We start from the raw sequence: 15,161 nt of genomic DNA, 5'->3' as shown, positions 1-15,161 counted from the left end.
CCTGGCAAGGTGCGATTCATCGCTCTGCCACTTCCCGGGACCCTGGGGCTCAGACACAAAGGCTCTCTAGTTTGTTTCCTCAGCTGTCAGATGGGAATAATCATAATAATGGGATGTATCTCAAGGGGTTACGGTGGATGAAGTGAGATCAAATGAGACGTGCATGGGAGACGCCCGGCACACAGGTGGTCAGTAAACGCTGGTGACGTTCAGTGCCCTGAACACGACAGCACTCAGTGTGCGCCCGCTTGTTTCCGGTCACTTCAACTTCTAGACCTTTCTTGCAGAAGGAGTCTTTAAATTATTTCTCACACCAATACACACTTCTCTCCTGAGGCCTTCTGACATGACGAGACTGGTTTCTACTCGGAACTCTATAAAGGCATTTACTTACTTGAACTTTAAGATCTCTTGTCATGGGAGCCGAGCTAAACAACCCCAACCCCAACCAAACAGGTGAATTAGAGAGTAAAACCTCATGTGACTCAGGTGAAGCCCAGGAAAACAGTCCCAGCAGTGCTTTACGGCAGTTAAAGTGTGACTGGCCGGAGAACTTTTTTACGTGTGCCTTTCAGCAGCAGATCTGTGGCTCAAAGGCGGCGACAGGCTGCTGGACTGAAGCTGGGTTTGCGTTCCTGGTCACATTCTCCCCAACTGCCGGCCAGGCCGCCTCACCTGCTGCTTTGAGAAGCGCAGCCATCCGGGTGGACCCTCTCCCGGCCGCTATGTGCAGGGGTGTAGTTCCATCATAGGTGGTACTGTCTACGTCGGCATCACCCTACAATCCGGCCCCAACAGAAAAGGGTTAGTCGAGGGTCTTGTCCTTTTGTCCCCATGCCCCAGTCTTCATGGCTCCCTGAGTTATATTACTAGCACAGTTACTCTTTGGGGCAGGCTCTGCCGTTGAAACTATCCCCAGCTAGGGCTCCCAGGCAATGGGCGACAGGAACGTCTACGGCTGCGGCTCCGAAGCCTTGCATGGACATGAAGCAGACAGAGAGGAACGGAGGCAGAAAGGCTGTTACCAACACCATCTTACAAAAGAGCTCCCTAAATCTCCCTCGGAATTTAAAGCAAAGGCAAACGAGTACATCCTGTACCTCCAGGAGCAGGTAGCCAGCCAAGGAGATGTTGTCATGCTCCACAGCCAGGTGCAGCGCTGTGCGCCCCGACTTCTGCTCCTGCGCGTTGATGTCCGCCCCGGCGGCCACCAGCTGCTTCAGACATGGCATGCTGTTGCTCATCACGGCTGTGTGAACGGCACTCTGACCTGCGGCCCAAGCACAAGGACAGTCAGAGTGGGAGGGCTGCTCACAAGACGGGTCGCAGTGGAGCTGAAGGAAGTGACAGAACTGATCCATGGAAAGGGGAGGCCGATGGGTCTTTGCACGGCTAGTGCTGAGTCTCTATTCCCGGTAAGTCTTTACAGGCGCTGGCAGTCAGCTGTTCTGCACGTAAACCCACAGTCTCCTTTGATGCTCTCAGGAGACACCGAAAACAGACAAACATTCTTTGAACAAATGATACTTTCTTCACTTCAAGCCCAGTGTTTTCAGGCCTCTGCTTTTTCTCCTGCTGACTAACTTTCCCAAGTCATCTTTAAAGGAATCAGCTACGGTGAGCAACAGAAATTCCCACAAGAGATGGTGACCTCTAGGTGATTAAGCAAAGCACTTTGGGTAAAATCATATAACACATTTATCCAATACCCACTAACTGTTTAGAAAGCAGATAGAGAAGGTTGTACCACAACGTGTGATTCTTCTCTTACCTTCCCCGTTGGGGTGGTTGATAAGTAGTGCTGCCTTTTTGTGCTTGAGTAAAACACTGAGAATTTTATCATGTCCTTCTTTGGCAGCGAGGTGTAAAACAGAGTTACCCAAGCGGTCCAGAAGGCTCAGGTCCGCCCCAGCTCTCAGCAAGTCCTCCACCACTGCTTCCTGCTGGGTGATCACTGCCAAGTGCAAGGGCGTCTGGGAAGTTGGAGAAGGGGCAGGAGATCACACTGTCAGTAGCAAACACTTATAACCCACAAGCCTGGCAGCAGATGGAGTCATACTATGGGCTATTTTTCATTCCCAGATTAACTCCTCACCTTTGTAGAGCAGTTGCTCCCTGATCTATATCATGCTAATGAAATCTACATACTGGACAAACTTTTAGCCACTCAATTATTAAGATTATTTCTCTATTTACAATTCTTAACAGCTCTCGTTTCTCACTTCAGCCCACTGATTCTGATCTATTAACTCACCCATTAGTAATTTTATTTTTCCTGAAATTCTATTAGGACTCTATCTTCAGCTTATAATTCCGTATGTTAACAAATCAAATCAAGGCTATGGTTTTACTGAAGAAGTTTAAATGAACCACTCAAGAGAAACCAATTAACAAAGGTGCTGTCATTCTATACTGACACAGAAAATGAATTTGTTAAATTAAAAAGTATCATTCCATGGTCTGGCTCCATGAGGCCAATCAACAGAATTCTCTAGCCCCCGTTTTAAAACCTGTCAAAGGATTCTACACTTCGTAAGTGAGACCACAGCACCGCCTCACTAAGAGGGCTCAGATGGACAACCAAGCTGGCTTGCTGACACCTAATAGGTGAGTGAAGAGTCCATTTGACTCCCCTGCCCATGAAGTAGCATCTCAGTCAATGTAAATGAGATGTTTTAAGAACTGTGTGTTTTCAAAATAAGTTAAGACAGTCACGAAAGATCTTTCACAGAACTGAGGTCACTGACAGCACAGCAATATATTTTTATATAAATCAGCCTGTTTCACAGGAGCCTGGGAAATCCAGCCCGCCTAGTGACAGTCTGCTTAACCGCTCCCTCTCAGTAAGCGTTACTGTAGCAGCGACAGCTACCAACATCCTGGCTGGCGCAGCAAGACCACAGCACACGAGAACTGGATGGAAGGCGCTCGGCCGTCTCAGTTACAGTGAACATTTAATACAGCAGAAACAAGAGAGGATTTTCTTTTTTTGCCAAATCCCCATTCTCCCCTTTATTTTTTTATCTTTTAGGACTATATCCCAGCTTGAAATGGAATGATATCCTCAAAACTTTAGATATATAGGCTATTGGCTAAAATCCTTCCTCTCGAAACATAAACAAGCAAGTAGATAAATAAAAGCTTTTGTTATTAGTCAGAAATGCTATTTGGGGAGATGGGAAAAGAACATAGAATGAGAAAAGATCTGAAATGATAAATATTATTCAGAGATTAGGAATCATCTATAGTTTTAGAGCAATTCTTTTTCATATACAAATTCCCTATGGTAAGAGAGGACTTTTGTTTTGGAATTTTTTAAAGTCTTCTCCCATGGTCCCAACAAAGGCTTTCTCTGATACTTCAGGCTTTAGATCTTAAACCCCAGGATTCTATCTCACACAATTATAACACACGGGCAACTAGGAACCCTTATGCTATGCCTGTTGGACATATGCGAACTTTCCTCAGAGCCAAGCAGACGAACGGCCCAGCAGCCCCAGTCCTGCCTATACATCTGAGCGATCCAAATCCACGAGGGGGCTGGGTGAGGATATTCGTCGCAGTATTGTCTATGGAGGTGGGAGGCAAGAAGCTGCCCACTGCTGGGAAACAGGTACTTTATAGGTGGGAAATGTGCACTATGGGATTCTCCTCAGGAACTGAAGCAATGAACAAGCGCCACACCCAGGTGCCCAGGCAAATCCCATAAACAGAGAAGGCAGAAATGCAGTGACATGCAGCACAAAGCCACTCACACATCTAAGAATATATGCACGAAGCATTACACAGACACCCGCAAACGAGTACATGTAGAACTGGCGAAACCTGAGTAAGATCGTATCACTGTCAATTTCCTGGTTCTGATACTAAACTCTAGTTATGCAAGACGCTGCCACTGGGCAAACTGGGTGAAGGGTACATGGGAGCTTCTGGTGCATTTTTTGCAACCACCTATGAACCTGTAATTGCATCAAAGTACAAATGAAGGAAAAGTTAATGTGAAGCAGGACCAGTATGTATACATAATGTGGATTGTGTGTGAGAATATACTAAAATACCTACTTATTTAAGGCATTAAGATTAACAAACTGCCAGTTATAAAACCGTCATAGGGATGTAAATAAAGTACAGTATAGGGAATATGGTCAATAATGTTCTAATAATTTATATGGTATCAGTTGGTTACTAGATTTTTCAGGGATCATTCTGTAAATTCCATAAATGTCTAGTCACTATATTGTACACCTGAAATAGTGTATGTCACTATAATAGTGTATATATAATAGTGTGTATCAACTGTACTTGAAAAATAAAAAAAGTAAAGTTTATACGTTTATGTAGCTGATATGTGGGAATGTACTTACAAATACAATAGTTACAGTGGGGAGTGGGGCTGGGAGACTTGTATGCGGCCAGGGAGGGCAACATGGATTCTTCAAGGAATGTATCTCCTTCAGTGCCATTTTAAAAACTACAGCCCTGGCTGGTGTGGCTCAGTGGATTGAGTGCTGGTCCGCGAACCAAAAGGTCGCCAGTTCAATTCCCAGTCTGGGCACATGCCTGGGTTGCAGGCCAGGTCCCCAGTAGGAGGGGTGTGAGAGGCAACCACACATTGATGTTCTCTCCCTCTCTTTCTCCCTCACTTCCCTTCTCTCCAAAACTAAATAAATAACATCTTTAAAAAATTAAAAACAATAATTGAAGACATAAAAAAATGCGGGCAACCTCTCTACCCAATGTCTTACAGGAACATATGCAAACAAAATAACCCCCACGAAATGCTCTGGAGTGGTTGTCTACGCTGGGGTGAGGGGAAGGGGAGAGGAAAACAGGGTTTAAAGGGAGTAGATTTCAAAAATACTTTCAGAAAACTCTGGGCTCTATGGACTTGGACTATTCTGGGCATGTCTCTGGGGTGGGTGAGGGCAGAGACCCGATCGTGCCAGATGGCCACAGGAACACCCTAAGATTAAAGAAAGGCATTTTGGGAGCATGCTTAAGATGACTGCCAAAGAATCCAAACTATTTAATTTCTCATCAAGAATAGTGGACAGAGAACCTTTACAGTAGATAAACGGGAGTCTAGTCTTAGTGGTATCTAGCTCTCAAATCCAAGTTGCCAATGGGTGTGAGACCTAGAAAGCACACCGGAGGCCCAGAACCCCCGCCCACTGGCCAGAATGCTACTAAGGGGGGGGGGGGAAACTAGGCCCGTGACCCCCCGAGAGTCCTGGAACCAGAAGGCTCAGAAGCGTCAAAGGCGGCGGTTTCAGGGTTTTGTCTCCGGCACACTGGAGTCTCAATATATGTAACCAAATGATACAGTAAGGAGTTTAGCACATAATGAACCACAGCTCCTAACCCTGCTGTGCGTGTCCTTTGCAGGTCCTATTTATAAACAGAAAAACAAGTAATTCCTTGAATCTGACCTACAGGCAGGGAAGTTAAGCAGTCTTTGAAAGGAGGACCGAGAGGTGACAATGTCCGATTCCTAGTTTGACTTGTATGCTTGTGATGGCGACAAGGAACAGTCACTCCACAGGCCTGAGAGAATCAAGCTTTATGAGCCGAATGACTTTCCAAATACCAACCGCCCTCAAAACGGCATGGAAGATATTTGGAGAAGAGGTCCTTTAAAAGTAGTGTATCTAACACTGGGCCTCACCCTAGTTATTTTATATCGTGAGTCAGCGAGGAATCCCTGACTTCATTTGTCCTTTGCTACTGAGCACAACAGCCAGAGCAGAAGCCTTACGTCCAGTGGGAAATTGTTATTTCACCGTATCAGGAAACACTCACAGATAAACATCTATCAACAGCTACACGGAAACGTTTTAGTACTTTGCTTTGAGGAAATAAAAATGATTCATGTCATCTCCTTTAAAAACTGAGAACTGGAACAGGACCTTTATCATGTAAATGATTGTATGTGAACATTGTCCATATTTTTAGAGTGAGAGAGATGCTTGAATCAGGCACCTGAGCATACCATCTAGGCCAAGGAGGACTGGGTAGTCCCTTCGGGTTGAGTGAAGGGAAGGAGAAAACAGGCAGGCAAGCTGAGTGGGGTGATACCAGTAGACTGGTACAGAAGACTGGTGGGGCTGGGAAGGTGCCCGGGGAGCAGAGGGGAGAGTGCGGGGAGCAGCCCTGGAAACCCGAGCCCTCCTTACATGTGCGACTGCGGGCCTGTCGGTTCCTTAGCCAGAGGCTGGCCCAGGTCTCCGGGCTCCCAGCACCCAGCACCCAGGCTGCGGTTCCACCCAGGCAGTTTTAATCCCCGTGCCTCACCGCACACCTGCCCGTGCCCACTGGGCAGCCTCGGTGAGGCTCCACCTAACTGCTCTCTCGGCAGCTCTGAAGACCTCTGTGACGGAGCCCCTCACTGGCTTCTGAGCCCACCTAATTTTTATTTAAACCTGATTTGGGCAAAAGTCTTTGGTGTTTCCTGTTTTCTTCACTCTGAGCATCTGCGCAGTCTTTCTGTTTTTGAAAGACATTTTTTCCTCCTCAAGCAGCCTTTTCATGTTTTTGTATTTTGATTTAATCGGCACCTTTTGTTTTATATATATTTAATCTAAATGTTGTCAAAATGTGTTTCATCAGACTTCAAAAATCATTGTAAATGGTTGCCTTTTCAAACTTAATCTTTGTCAATTTTACTTTCCTTGACAGATGTGGTGCGTTTATGCTAGGTTTTCCCTCTAACACGGGTTGACTCTTTGACGGCTTCTCAAATTTCAGGTGTGCCCCCCGCCAGCAGGGTGCCGAATTTCACGTGGGGTGACTGCTGTTACACCGACAGCGCAAGGCAGCCTAATTCATTGAGAAACATTCCCAGGTGATGGGCTTCTAGGCCATCACCTGCAAAGATGTTTTGTTGTATGTTCTGCTACTGCTGCCAACATTAGAGTAACTCACACACACGCACCACACACAAACTATAGACTTTTCAGCTGTATCCTCGATATGTCTGCTTACCTGGTAGAGATCATTTCTCATGTTGATGATGTCATCCAAAACCAAACCAGACGTGACTTCTAGCAGATCCCGCACAAGCTGATCGTGAAGGTGGATGATTGCTAAGTGTAAGACACTGGAACAAAAATACAACGGCAATAATCAACTGAAGTGTTAATGGAAAAAGAAAAAACCCAAAAGACTCCCAAGATATGATTAGACTTGTAGACTGCATCTGATTCTTACATGTAGTTTTCTTTGGCCCCCCAAATGTTTTGAATCTATACAATGTCTGAATCTGGGGCGAAGGTGCTCTTCTGCCTGCCCAAGGCTCCTATGCCGCGTCTCTGGGGGCATTCAGGTTTCACCCCCTGAGGCGGAAAGGCCCCTGGGCTTTGAGGCAGAGAGAGCTGAGTTAAATCCCAGCTCTGCCGCCCTGCTATGGTTCAGGGCATTTTCCCCTCTGAAGTTCCCTGCCTGGCCCTGACGTAGGTGACGGACGTGAAATGCCTGAGTTAGGATCTGTTCAGAAAAGTTTAGCTACCTTGCCTAGCCTTGCCACCATTTCCATAAAACCCAGTGTGGCGGCTTTTAAAAAAAATATTTATTTATTTATTTTTAGAGAGGGGTAAGGGAGGGAGAAAAAGAGGGAGAGAAACATCAGTGTGAGAGAGAAATCTATCAGTTGCCTCTGTCTGTCTGTCTGTCTGTCTGTCTCTCTTGAAAGAGCTCCAACTGGGGACCAAAACCACGACCCAGGCATGTGCCCTGACTGGGAACCGAACCAGGACAGTGCCCAACCAACTGAGCTACACAGGTTAGGGCTGTGGTGGTTGCTTAAGATCCTTTGAGATTCCAAGAGGGGAGAATGGAGTCAGGCTTCATTTAACTAGTGCAAGAAGACTCTTGAGGCAAACTTCTAAAGGAACAACATGAATGTATTTCTTCCTCGCACATGTTCCCTGGGCCTGAAATGGTTTTGGTCCTCTTTCCTCTGTCTGGACAGTGCGTCTCCATCCTTCCCATTTCAGTTCAAACCTTACGTACTCAGAGAAGACTTCCCCAACTTCCTAGGCAGAGCAAGTTGTCTCCCCTCAAGGTGACCTCTGCAATTGTACATCTGCAATTTTCTACAAATCTTTCTCCCTCTCTGTCCTGTGATCTTTGTGGAGGCTGGTTCCCTGGGTCAGCTTTTCTGTCCTGGCACACAGTTTAGTCACTAAAATAAGGATGACAGATGGAACCGAGGGGCTTACACTAACGAGATCAAAATCTTGGCATTTGCCAAGAGTCACTACATTTTTTTAAGTGTTAAGAAAACTTACTATTAAAATTAACTTAATAACAAACAACAACAACAAAAAAAAGTGGCTACTGTTTACAGCGTCTATTTACCAGACTACGCTAAGCACCTGACATACATCGCTCTCATTTACTGTGACGACGATCCAATGAGGTAGGTAATATTACCCTCATCTTTCAGATGATGACACCGAGACTTGCAGGTATAACAGAAACCAGCCTGGGTCACAGAGCTAGTGAGTGGTGACAGTGGGATTTAAGCCCAGGTCTGTCTTGCTCCAAAGCATCTCTTAATCCCGCTTTAGGGGAATGCGTGAAGAGTTGAGGGAGAGCATCTAAGAGGAAGCACACCCTAAAGCGTGGACAGACTGACGCAGGGCACACCTAAAGCATCACACGGTGACGGCAGCACATCTGGGGTTGGAGACACAGGCTGGATCTGCTCTAACTTAAAGACAACAGGAGCCATTTTGTCCAGTTCTTTTTCTTAGCAATAGCACGTATATCTTCCCAGGAGGGCCTCAAAACCTAAATTGTGACTCCATTACTTGAGAGATATTTTTAAATAAATGATTTCAGAGTTTCACTATTGTCTCTTGAAATGAGAGGCTGGAAGCAGACTTCTGAAAAAGGCCTGAAGTCTGACGCAGACGTGATGCACATATACCAAGAAAAAGGCCGCACTTCAAAAACAGCCTAAAAATTTCCATGGGCAGCTCAGCAGTTCGTAGCAGAAGTACATTCTCCCTCCCCCATAAATCCTCACGCCCTCATGGGAATTTCCCCAATACCAGAAGTTTTTATTACTTTTTTCTTTATTCTATTTTCTGTGATGACTAATAGCCACAGGATTCAGATTCTTAGCCTCATATGACAAGCTCAATGAAAACAACAGGCCTGAGCTGTGAAGGCCAAAAGGTATCCCTTGTCCACATTCCTTTCAGGACCCCCATTAGTGTCCCCAAGTCTCAGATCTCTGGCCTCTGGCTGTGGTGAGCCCTGACAGCCTGATTGCATGAGTATGTCTGGGGGCCTCAAGGTATGGATTTCCTGCTTGGGCAGGGAAGCCCGCCTCCTCGGCCCTTCTGTGTATGTCCAGGGTCCTCCTACGTGTCTTCGCCTCCCCTGCAGTGCACCCACCTGAATGCGTGCGCCTGGTGTCCCTTCCCACAGCCCTCCCTTCCAACACCAGCCGTCCCTTCCTAACTCGTATGTGTGTGTTCTTTTTAGGCTCATCAGTGCCGCGGTCCCCAGGAGTGTCACTTAAAATGCTGCTGCCCTGCCTTGGTTAACTGCTTTCTCTTGTGGTTACACGCTATTGGGTGCTACTGGGATAATTCAACCCTGTTAAAAAACATTCTGCTGTTCATGGCATTACACAAAGAAGGATGTCCGCGTTCCTCTCATACTATGAAACAAGGCCAGTGGTTATACCACATCCTTGGTTACGCTGCAAGGAATGAGAACAAAGGTCTCTGTTTGGAAACCTGAGGTTGGCACTTTCCTAAAGAATTCGGTTCGGTTTTCAAACTGAGGTTTAAAATATAGCACTCAAGAGCTGTTTTGCAGAAAAGGAGTTCTCGTTGTCAACACTATTTTAGGAAGGTTTTAGATAAGGCATTTGACTTGAAGCTGAGGGCTGCTGTTTCGTTATTTTTATAGGCTGTTGAGATTATTTTAGAAGTCTCAATGAAAGGATGAAGAGAACTGTTTTAGAAAGAAGCCAGGTGGCCTTGCAAATACAAGCTCAGTCACAGTGGGAATGGGTGGCACGGTGTTGGAATGTGAGACTCCCTCACAATGTGGGGCAGAGCGGTCGTGAGTCTGAGCCAGTCACAGACCGGGGACCATCAGTACAGGCGCAGAGAAGGAACCAGTAACCGGGAAAGAATGATGCTTGCCTCTTAATCATTTTGTTGTTGTATTGTCTTTTTTTGTTTTAAAGACTACAGCACCCAGTATTTCCCAACAGAATCCCACTTACACACTACCAGGCCTGACCCCGCTTCAGCTTCTGAGGTCGGACGAGACCGGGAGTGCTAAGGGTGCTGGGCGTGGCCGAGACGGCGTCTTTGTTGGGCTTTCTCTTGAGTAAGCTTTCATTACAAAGGAGTAACAAGTGCTTTGGGGATTTCGTAGACTTTATTATTATATTATCCAATAATTAAAGCAAATGCTATTATTCTAAATATTTGCTTACTAAATATTATTCCAAATTTTATTTCCATAAATAAAACAAGGCTTTTCAAAAAGCACTATTCCCCACACATGTCTCAGTTCTCGTGCCCAGAATGCTGTGCTCTTAGATGAACATTCCAGCTATTCTAGAGTCCAAGAGGCGAGAGTCACAGGACAGGAAAAGCAAATTATGCCACTCACCCTTGAGTGAATGGCATAATTCTTTGAGTGAAAATAATATTGACACACTGTTTTCCTTGAGAGAGTACTACAGTTACAGGATCTAATAACGCATGGTCGACTCTCCTTCCCTCTAGCCGGGATGCATACAACGGCTGTCTCTTTTCCCTGCCCCGAAACAGCCCTCGTGTACAGAAGTCCTCACTCACCTGTCCCCGTTCTCATCCTGCACCGCAGTGAGATGGCGCTGCACAGCCAGCAGCATCTTCACGTCTCCCGTCACCGCGTAGTCAAACAGGGCATTGGCATGCCGCTTGGCGAGCTGCATAGCCTTCTCTAGGAAGAGGTTATCTGCAAAGCAATGACCACAGTCGCCGCTGAGTCTCCCATACTTGCACTGCAGGCACGGCATCACTGGGATCACGACCATCAGCACCAGTGTTCTGATACTTGGACACACATTGTTTCGGGGGCAAATGCTCCTTTCAGTGCTTCTGGACTGCGCTCACCAGAAACGGCACAAGTGGACATTGGCTCACTGACAAACATAGAGGCTGATCTAAAAAAACTATCTGCAGTTTATTAGGAGGAAAGGAGTTCAGATGTCTGTTATTTTAAAAGGGACATTCAAATAATGCTGATTGGATTTTGTTGTAATTATAAGTAAGTGTGCAATCTCTTGGTGAAATAACCCTCTGTTGGAGTCTTGAGCAGTTCTCTCCTTAGGCAAGTGTCAAAAAACCCGGTCTCTGCCCAGACAGACAGACTTGCCGTGAGCCGCTGCCGTGTTTGTAAAGTCTGCTTCCTGCAGGTCAGGGACGCAAACTGTGGCCTGTGGGCCACATCCTGTGTGTGGCCTGTTTTCATACGGCCCCCTAGGTGAGCAGGGCTTGCTCATTTTTAAAGGAGTATGAAAAATGTGTGCTGGAGGCCATATGTGGCCACCAGGTCTAAATACTTACTATCTTTCCCTTTACGGAAGTCTTCTGAGTACAGCGCAGGATGGCCTGGGCTCCTGACACACATTCTAATGAGCACTGGCTCGAAGTACACAGGAGAGTGCACTGCCCCTCCCACCCCTAACTCTTCAGAAAACGGCATTAGGATAAAAGGAACAGTTCTTAGTTTGAGACAAATTTCCACTTTAGCCTGATGGTCAAGCTACAATCTAGAGAGGAGAAACTATTATAGTTACAGAAGCTGTTTTCTATTATCTGTGGTAGAAATGAATTAGATTCTCTCTCGCAATGCTCTGAAACCGCACGGTTATGATTGGCGAATGCTATGTAAATGAGGGTACTTTATATTCGAAGATAACACTGGGAAAATGGAAATACAAACGTGAACAAAATGACCTGACACATGATTTGCAACAGGCACACAGGACTCTGGAGAGCACACTGAGCTGGATATTGATAAACCATCTTTAGATTAACAGAAAAAGTAAACCTGTCTTCTGAAATAACTTCTCCACCTAGCAGCGACTCCTCCCCTCCCCAACCACACAAGTAATCATCTGTGCGCTCACTTACCCTGAAACCTAGAAATCTCTCCCTTTCCTCCCGCCGGACGCGGCAGAGTCGCATCAGCGTCCCCCCTGCCGGCCTCCTTATCTTGCTCTGAGGTCTCAGTTACTTTCCCAGAGAGACTGACAGCCTCTCCGTCATCACTCTCATCGCAACCTTCAGGGTCACTTTTGGATGAGGTGTCCATAGTTCCTAAGGTAAGAGCAAAACATCAGCCTCTTCTCAATAAATCTATTTATTAAGTTATAATCACTGTTTCAACATTGCTTCCGTGGAGCTATTTTAAACTCTCAGTTCTAAAAACCATTTTTAAAAACTTGAGGTGTAACTGACATAATATTATATTAATTTCAGGTGTACAATATAATGATTTGATATTTGCATATATTGAAAAATGATCATTAAAATAAATCTTGTTAACATCCATCAGCATACACAGTTACAAATCATTTTTTCTTGTGGTAAGAACTTTAAAGATGTTAAAAAACATCTTTTTTACACTTCAAAAAATTGCATCTCTTCTCTTTAACAAAATGAAATAAGGCTCTTTTGTGAATTATAGGAAAGTGGAATTTTTCAAGTTCGTGAAAGCAGAGCACTCATTTCTTTCCTAAAGCTAATTAACCAAGCGAGCTGTAAAGGCATCATCCCAATTTGCATTCTTTAGCGTGGGAGCTATCCAGTGCGTCGTTTCGGACCAGGCTCCTCCAGGTCTGACTACGTGATCTGACAGGCACGACCAGAGAGCGCCTGCGTTTCATGGGCAGACTGGTTCGAATCCTGGCCCTGCCACTAACAGGCACGTCCCCCAGTGAGTGAGTGAACATGTCTGAACCTCAGTGTTCTGTTAAGTGGAGGTGCCGGTATTTTTCTTACAGAGCAATCTTGAAGCCTACCCAAAACATGTGAGAGCAGCTGACCTAAAAACGAGCACCGAACAGAGGGGAGGAGGTCACTGTACCGCTTCTTCAACGGGTACGCTGGAATGGACATGCAATATAAACTACGACCACCTGCTGTGACGGCTGCTAATCAGGGGAAGCATGTGATGGGAAAAGGACATCCCTACAAGATTCAAAATATTTAGTGTTTTCAAAGTACAGTGTTTGAGGAAAAAAAGAAGAGGACAGCTGAGTTTGGTGACTGTCTCATGTTTGCACAGTCAAGTCTCTGCATGTCCCTTTTCCATGTTCTTTCCTCCTCCTGTTCCGCCACTTACAAAGTAAATACACAAACACAAACACTGCATCAGAAATAGAATTTCCCCCAGGGAATAATGATGTTTTTGAAAGATCATCTTCTTAGCTTATTTGCATTCATCATTTTTTCCAAGATAATATTATAGTGATAAATAATGATAAAAAAAAAACTTTTTGGCATTACTTAGGTTTTTTCTTCCTTTCTCAGAATTAGAGGAAGAAAGTATTACTTACCGTGCTTCATGCCGGCATTAGATTTAGTGGTTCCAGGGTGGAAGGTAATCCCACCGTATGTCGGAAATCCATAATGGGAGAAGCCATACCCTGGAACGGCAAGTACAGCAAGGAACGCTCAGGATGGCTTTCCTTACAAAGGTTCGGCAACCTTAGTGTCCTCCATCCAGGGGAGCACAGGCGTGGGTGTGGGAGGCATTTGCCTGACACAGTGCTTCTGCTGAGACTTAGTAAGATGCAACATGGGGTGGGGGGTCACAATAATCAGAATTCCACTCTGGCAAACTTACACCTGAGCAAGTCAGGCAGCGCCCAGGCTAGGGCAGCACCGGGGAGTCCCTGCTGGAGAGAACCGCCCCCGCCCGTGGGGGGAGAGGCCAAGGAGGAATGATACCATGCAAAGTTAGACTTGCCAATACAGAAGACAGGAAAATAACCTCCGGAGGGAAAAACTGAACCAAACAAAATACAGTAAAATACAGGGACTCCTTCACAGAAATGAGGCCATCACTGCTCATTCTCACGCATTTTTGATAGAAACATAAACTGGTAAAACTCTTTGGGAAAGCAGCTGGTATTAGATGTTACATTTTCTGACACAGTAATGTTACTTCAAAGAATCTAATATTTAAAAATACCTGGAATAAAGAAAAGGAATGTGGATTGAACGGTTCAGTATAACATTTTACACAGAAAAAGGAAACAGCAGTCCAGTAAGTTATATTATGACAGCCCGTTAGGGAAAAGCAGCATATGCTTCTCTGCAATGATTCTCTACACACAAGCACGATGCAATGATAATGGACAGCTCACGCCAGAAAGTGGTTTACAACACTGTGCATACAAAGCACGTACACGGCTGTACTTGCGAAAGTGCATAAATATATATTATAGTGTAGGAACAGGAAAAATTACAAGTAGTTCAACTTGGATGGCAGGATTTTATATATATTCATAATTTGTATACTTTTCAATGTTTCCAAAGAATATCAAAACAACTATGCCACAAGAAAAGAGGGAATATACCAAAATGTTACTCTTTGGACATCTGGCTTTGGGTGGTTTTTGGTACTATCTACATGTTGTAAAATGAAATGTCATTTCTTTGAAAGAATTATATTTGTTGGGGAATTGTAGTTTAACATATCACATTCAATAGTGTCATAACCACCTCACTCCACAGATAAGCCAGGAAATCTAGAAAAGGAAAATTCTCCCCTCTCTGATGTGAAACAGCATTAGAAAGAATAGACCTGCTTCGTACCTGGCCCGGAGCTTCCAGCACCCCCTCCTCCACCGCCACCGCCATACATGCCTCCGCCTCCAGCCCCTGCACCGCCGCCGCCGAAACTATCTGAGAAATTGGGCATGAGCTTCTGCCGCTTCCTCTGCACTTCCTCTTTATCTGTTGTTAACGGAAGAGAAACCAGAGGAGAAAAGATTGATTCAGTTCCACGACTAGCCACAGAAAGGATATTGACTCTAATGGTATTTTTAAATATCTTAAAGGGAAACAGAAAGCACCCAAGGAGGAAGAGATATGAAATTTCAAGAAGCATTAGATTTGTTCCAGTGACATGAA

At 45.3% G+C, this 15,161-nt stretch overlaps 1 protein-coding gene across 4 annotated transcripts in view; it reads right to left on the bottom strand.

Moving 5' to 3' along the window:
* The window catches only part of NFKB1 (nuclear factor kappa B subunit 1), a 127,579-nt gene that overhangs the window by 8,333 nt on the left and 104,085 nt on the right, over nt 1–15,161 (bottom strand). For 3 of the 4 annotated variants that reach the window (XM_053923077.2, XM_053923076.2, XM_045183754.2), the window contains 8 exons: nt 14,844–14,984; nt 13,580–13,669; nt 12,153–12,338; nt 10,830–10,971; nt 6,982–7,096; nt 1,772–1,973; nt 1,101–1,270; nt 676–778 (listed from right to left, as the gene is read on the bottom strand). In XM_053923077.2, the coding sequence (XP_053779052.1) occupies nt 676–778; nt 1,101–1,270; nt 1,772–1,973; nt 6,982–7,096; nt 10,830–10,971; nt 12,153–12,338; nt 13,580–13,669; nt 14,844–14,984 (1,149 nt within the window). The remainder of the gene's footprint in view (nt 1–675; nt 779–1,100; nt 1,271–1,771; nt 1,974–6,981; nt 7,097–10,829; nt 10,972–12,152; nt 12,339–13,579; nt 13,670–14,843; nt 14,985–15,161) is intronic. The other variant, XM_053923078.2, reaches the window with a different exon arrangement.

This window comes from Desmodus rotundus, chromosome 4 (genome assembly GCF_022682495.2).
Source record: "Desmodus rotundus isolate HL8 chromosome 4, HLdesRot8A.1, whole genome shotgun sequence".
NCBI classification, from domain to species: Eukaryota; Metazoa; Chordata; class Mammalia; order Chiroptera; family Phyllostomidae; genus Desmodus; species Desmodus rotundus.
This window is presented reverse-complemented; position numbering and strand designations above follow the sequence as displayed.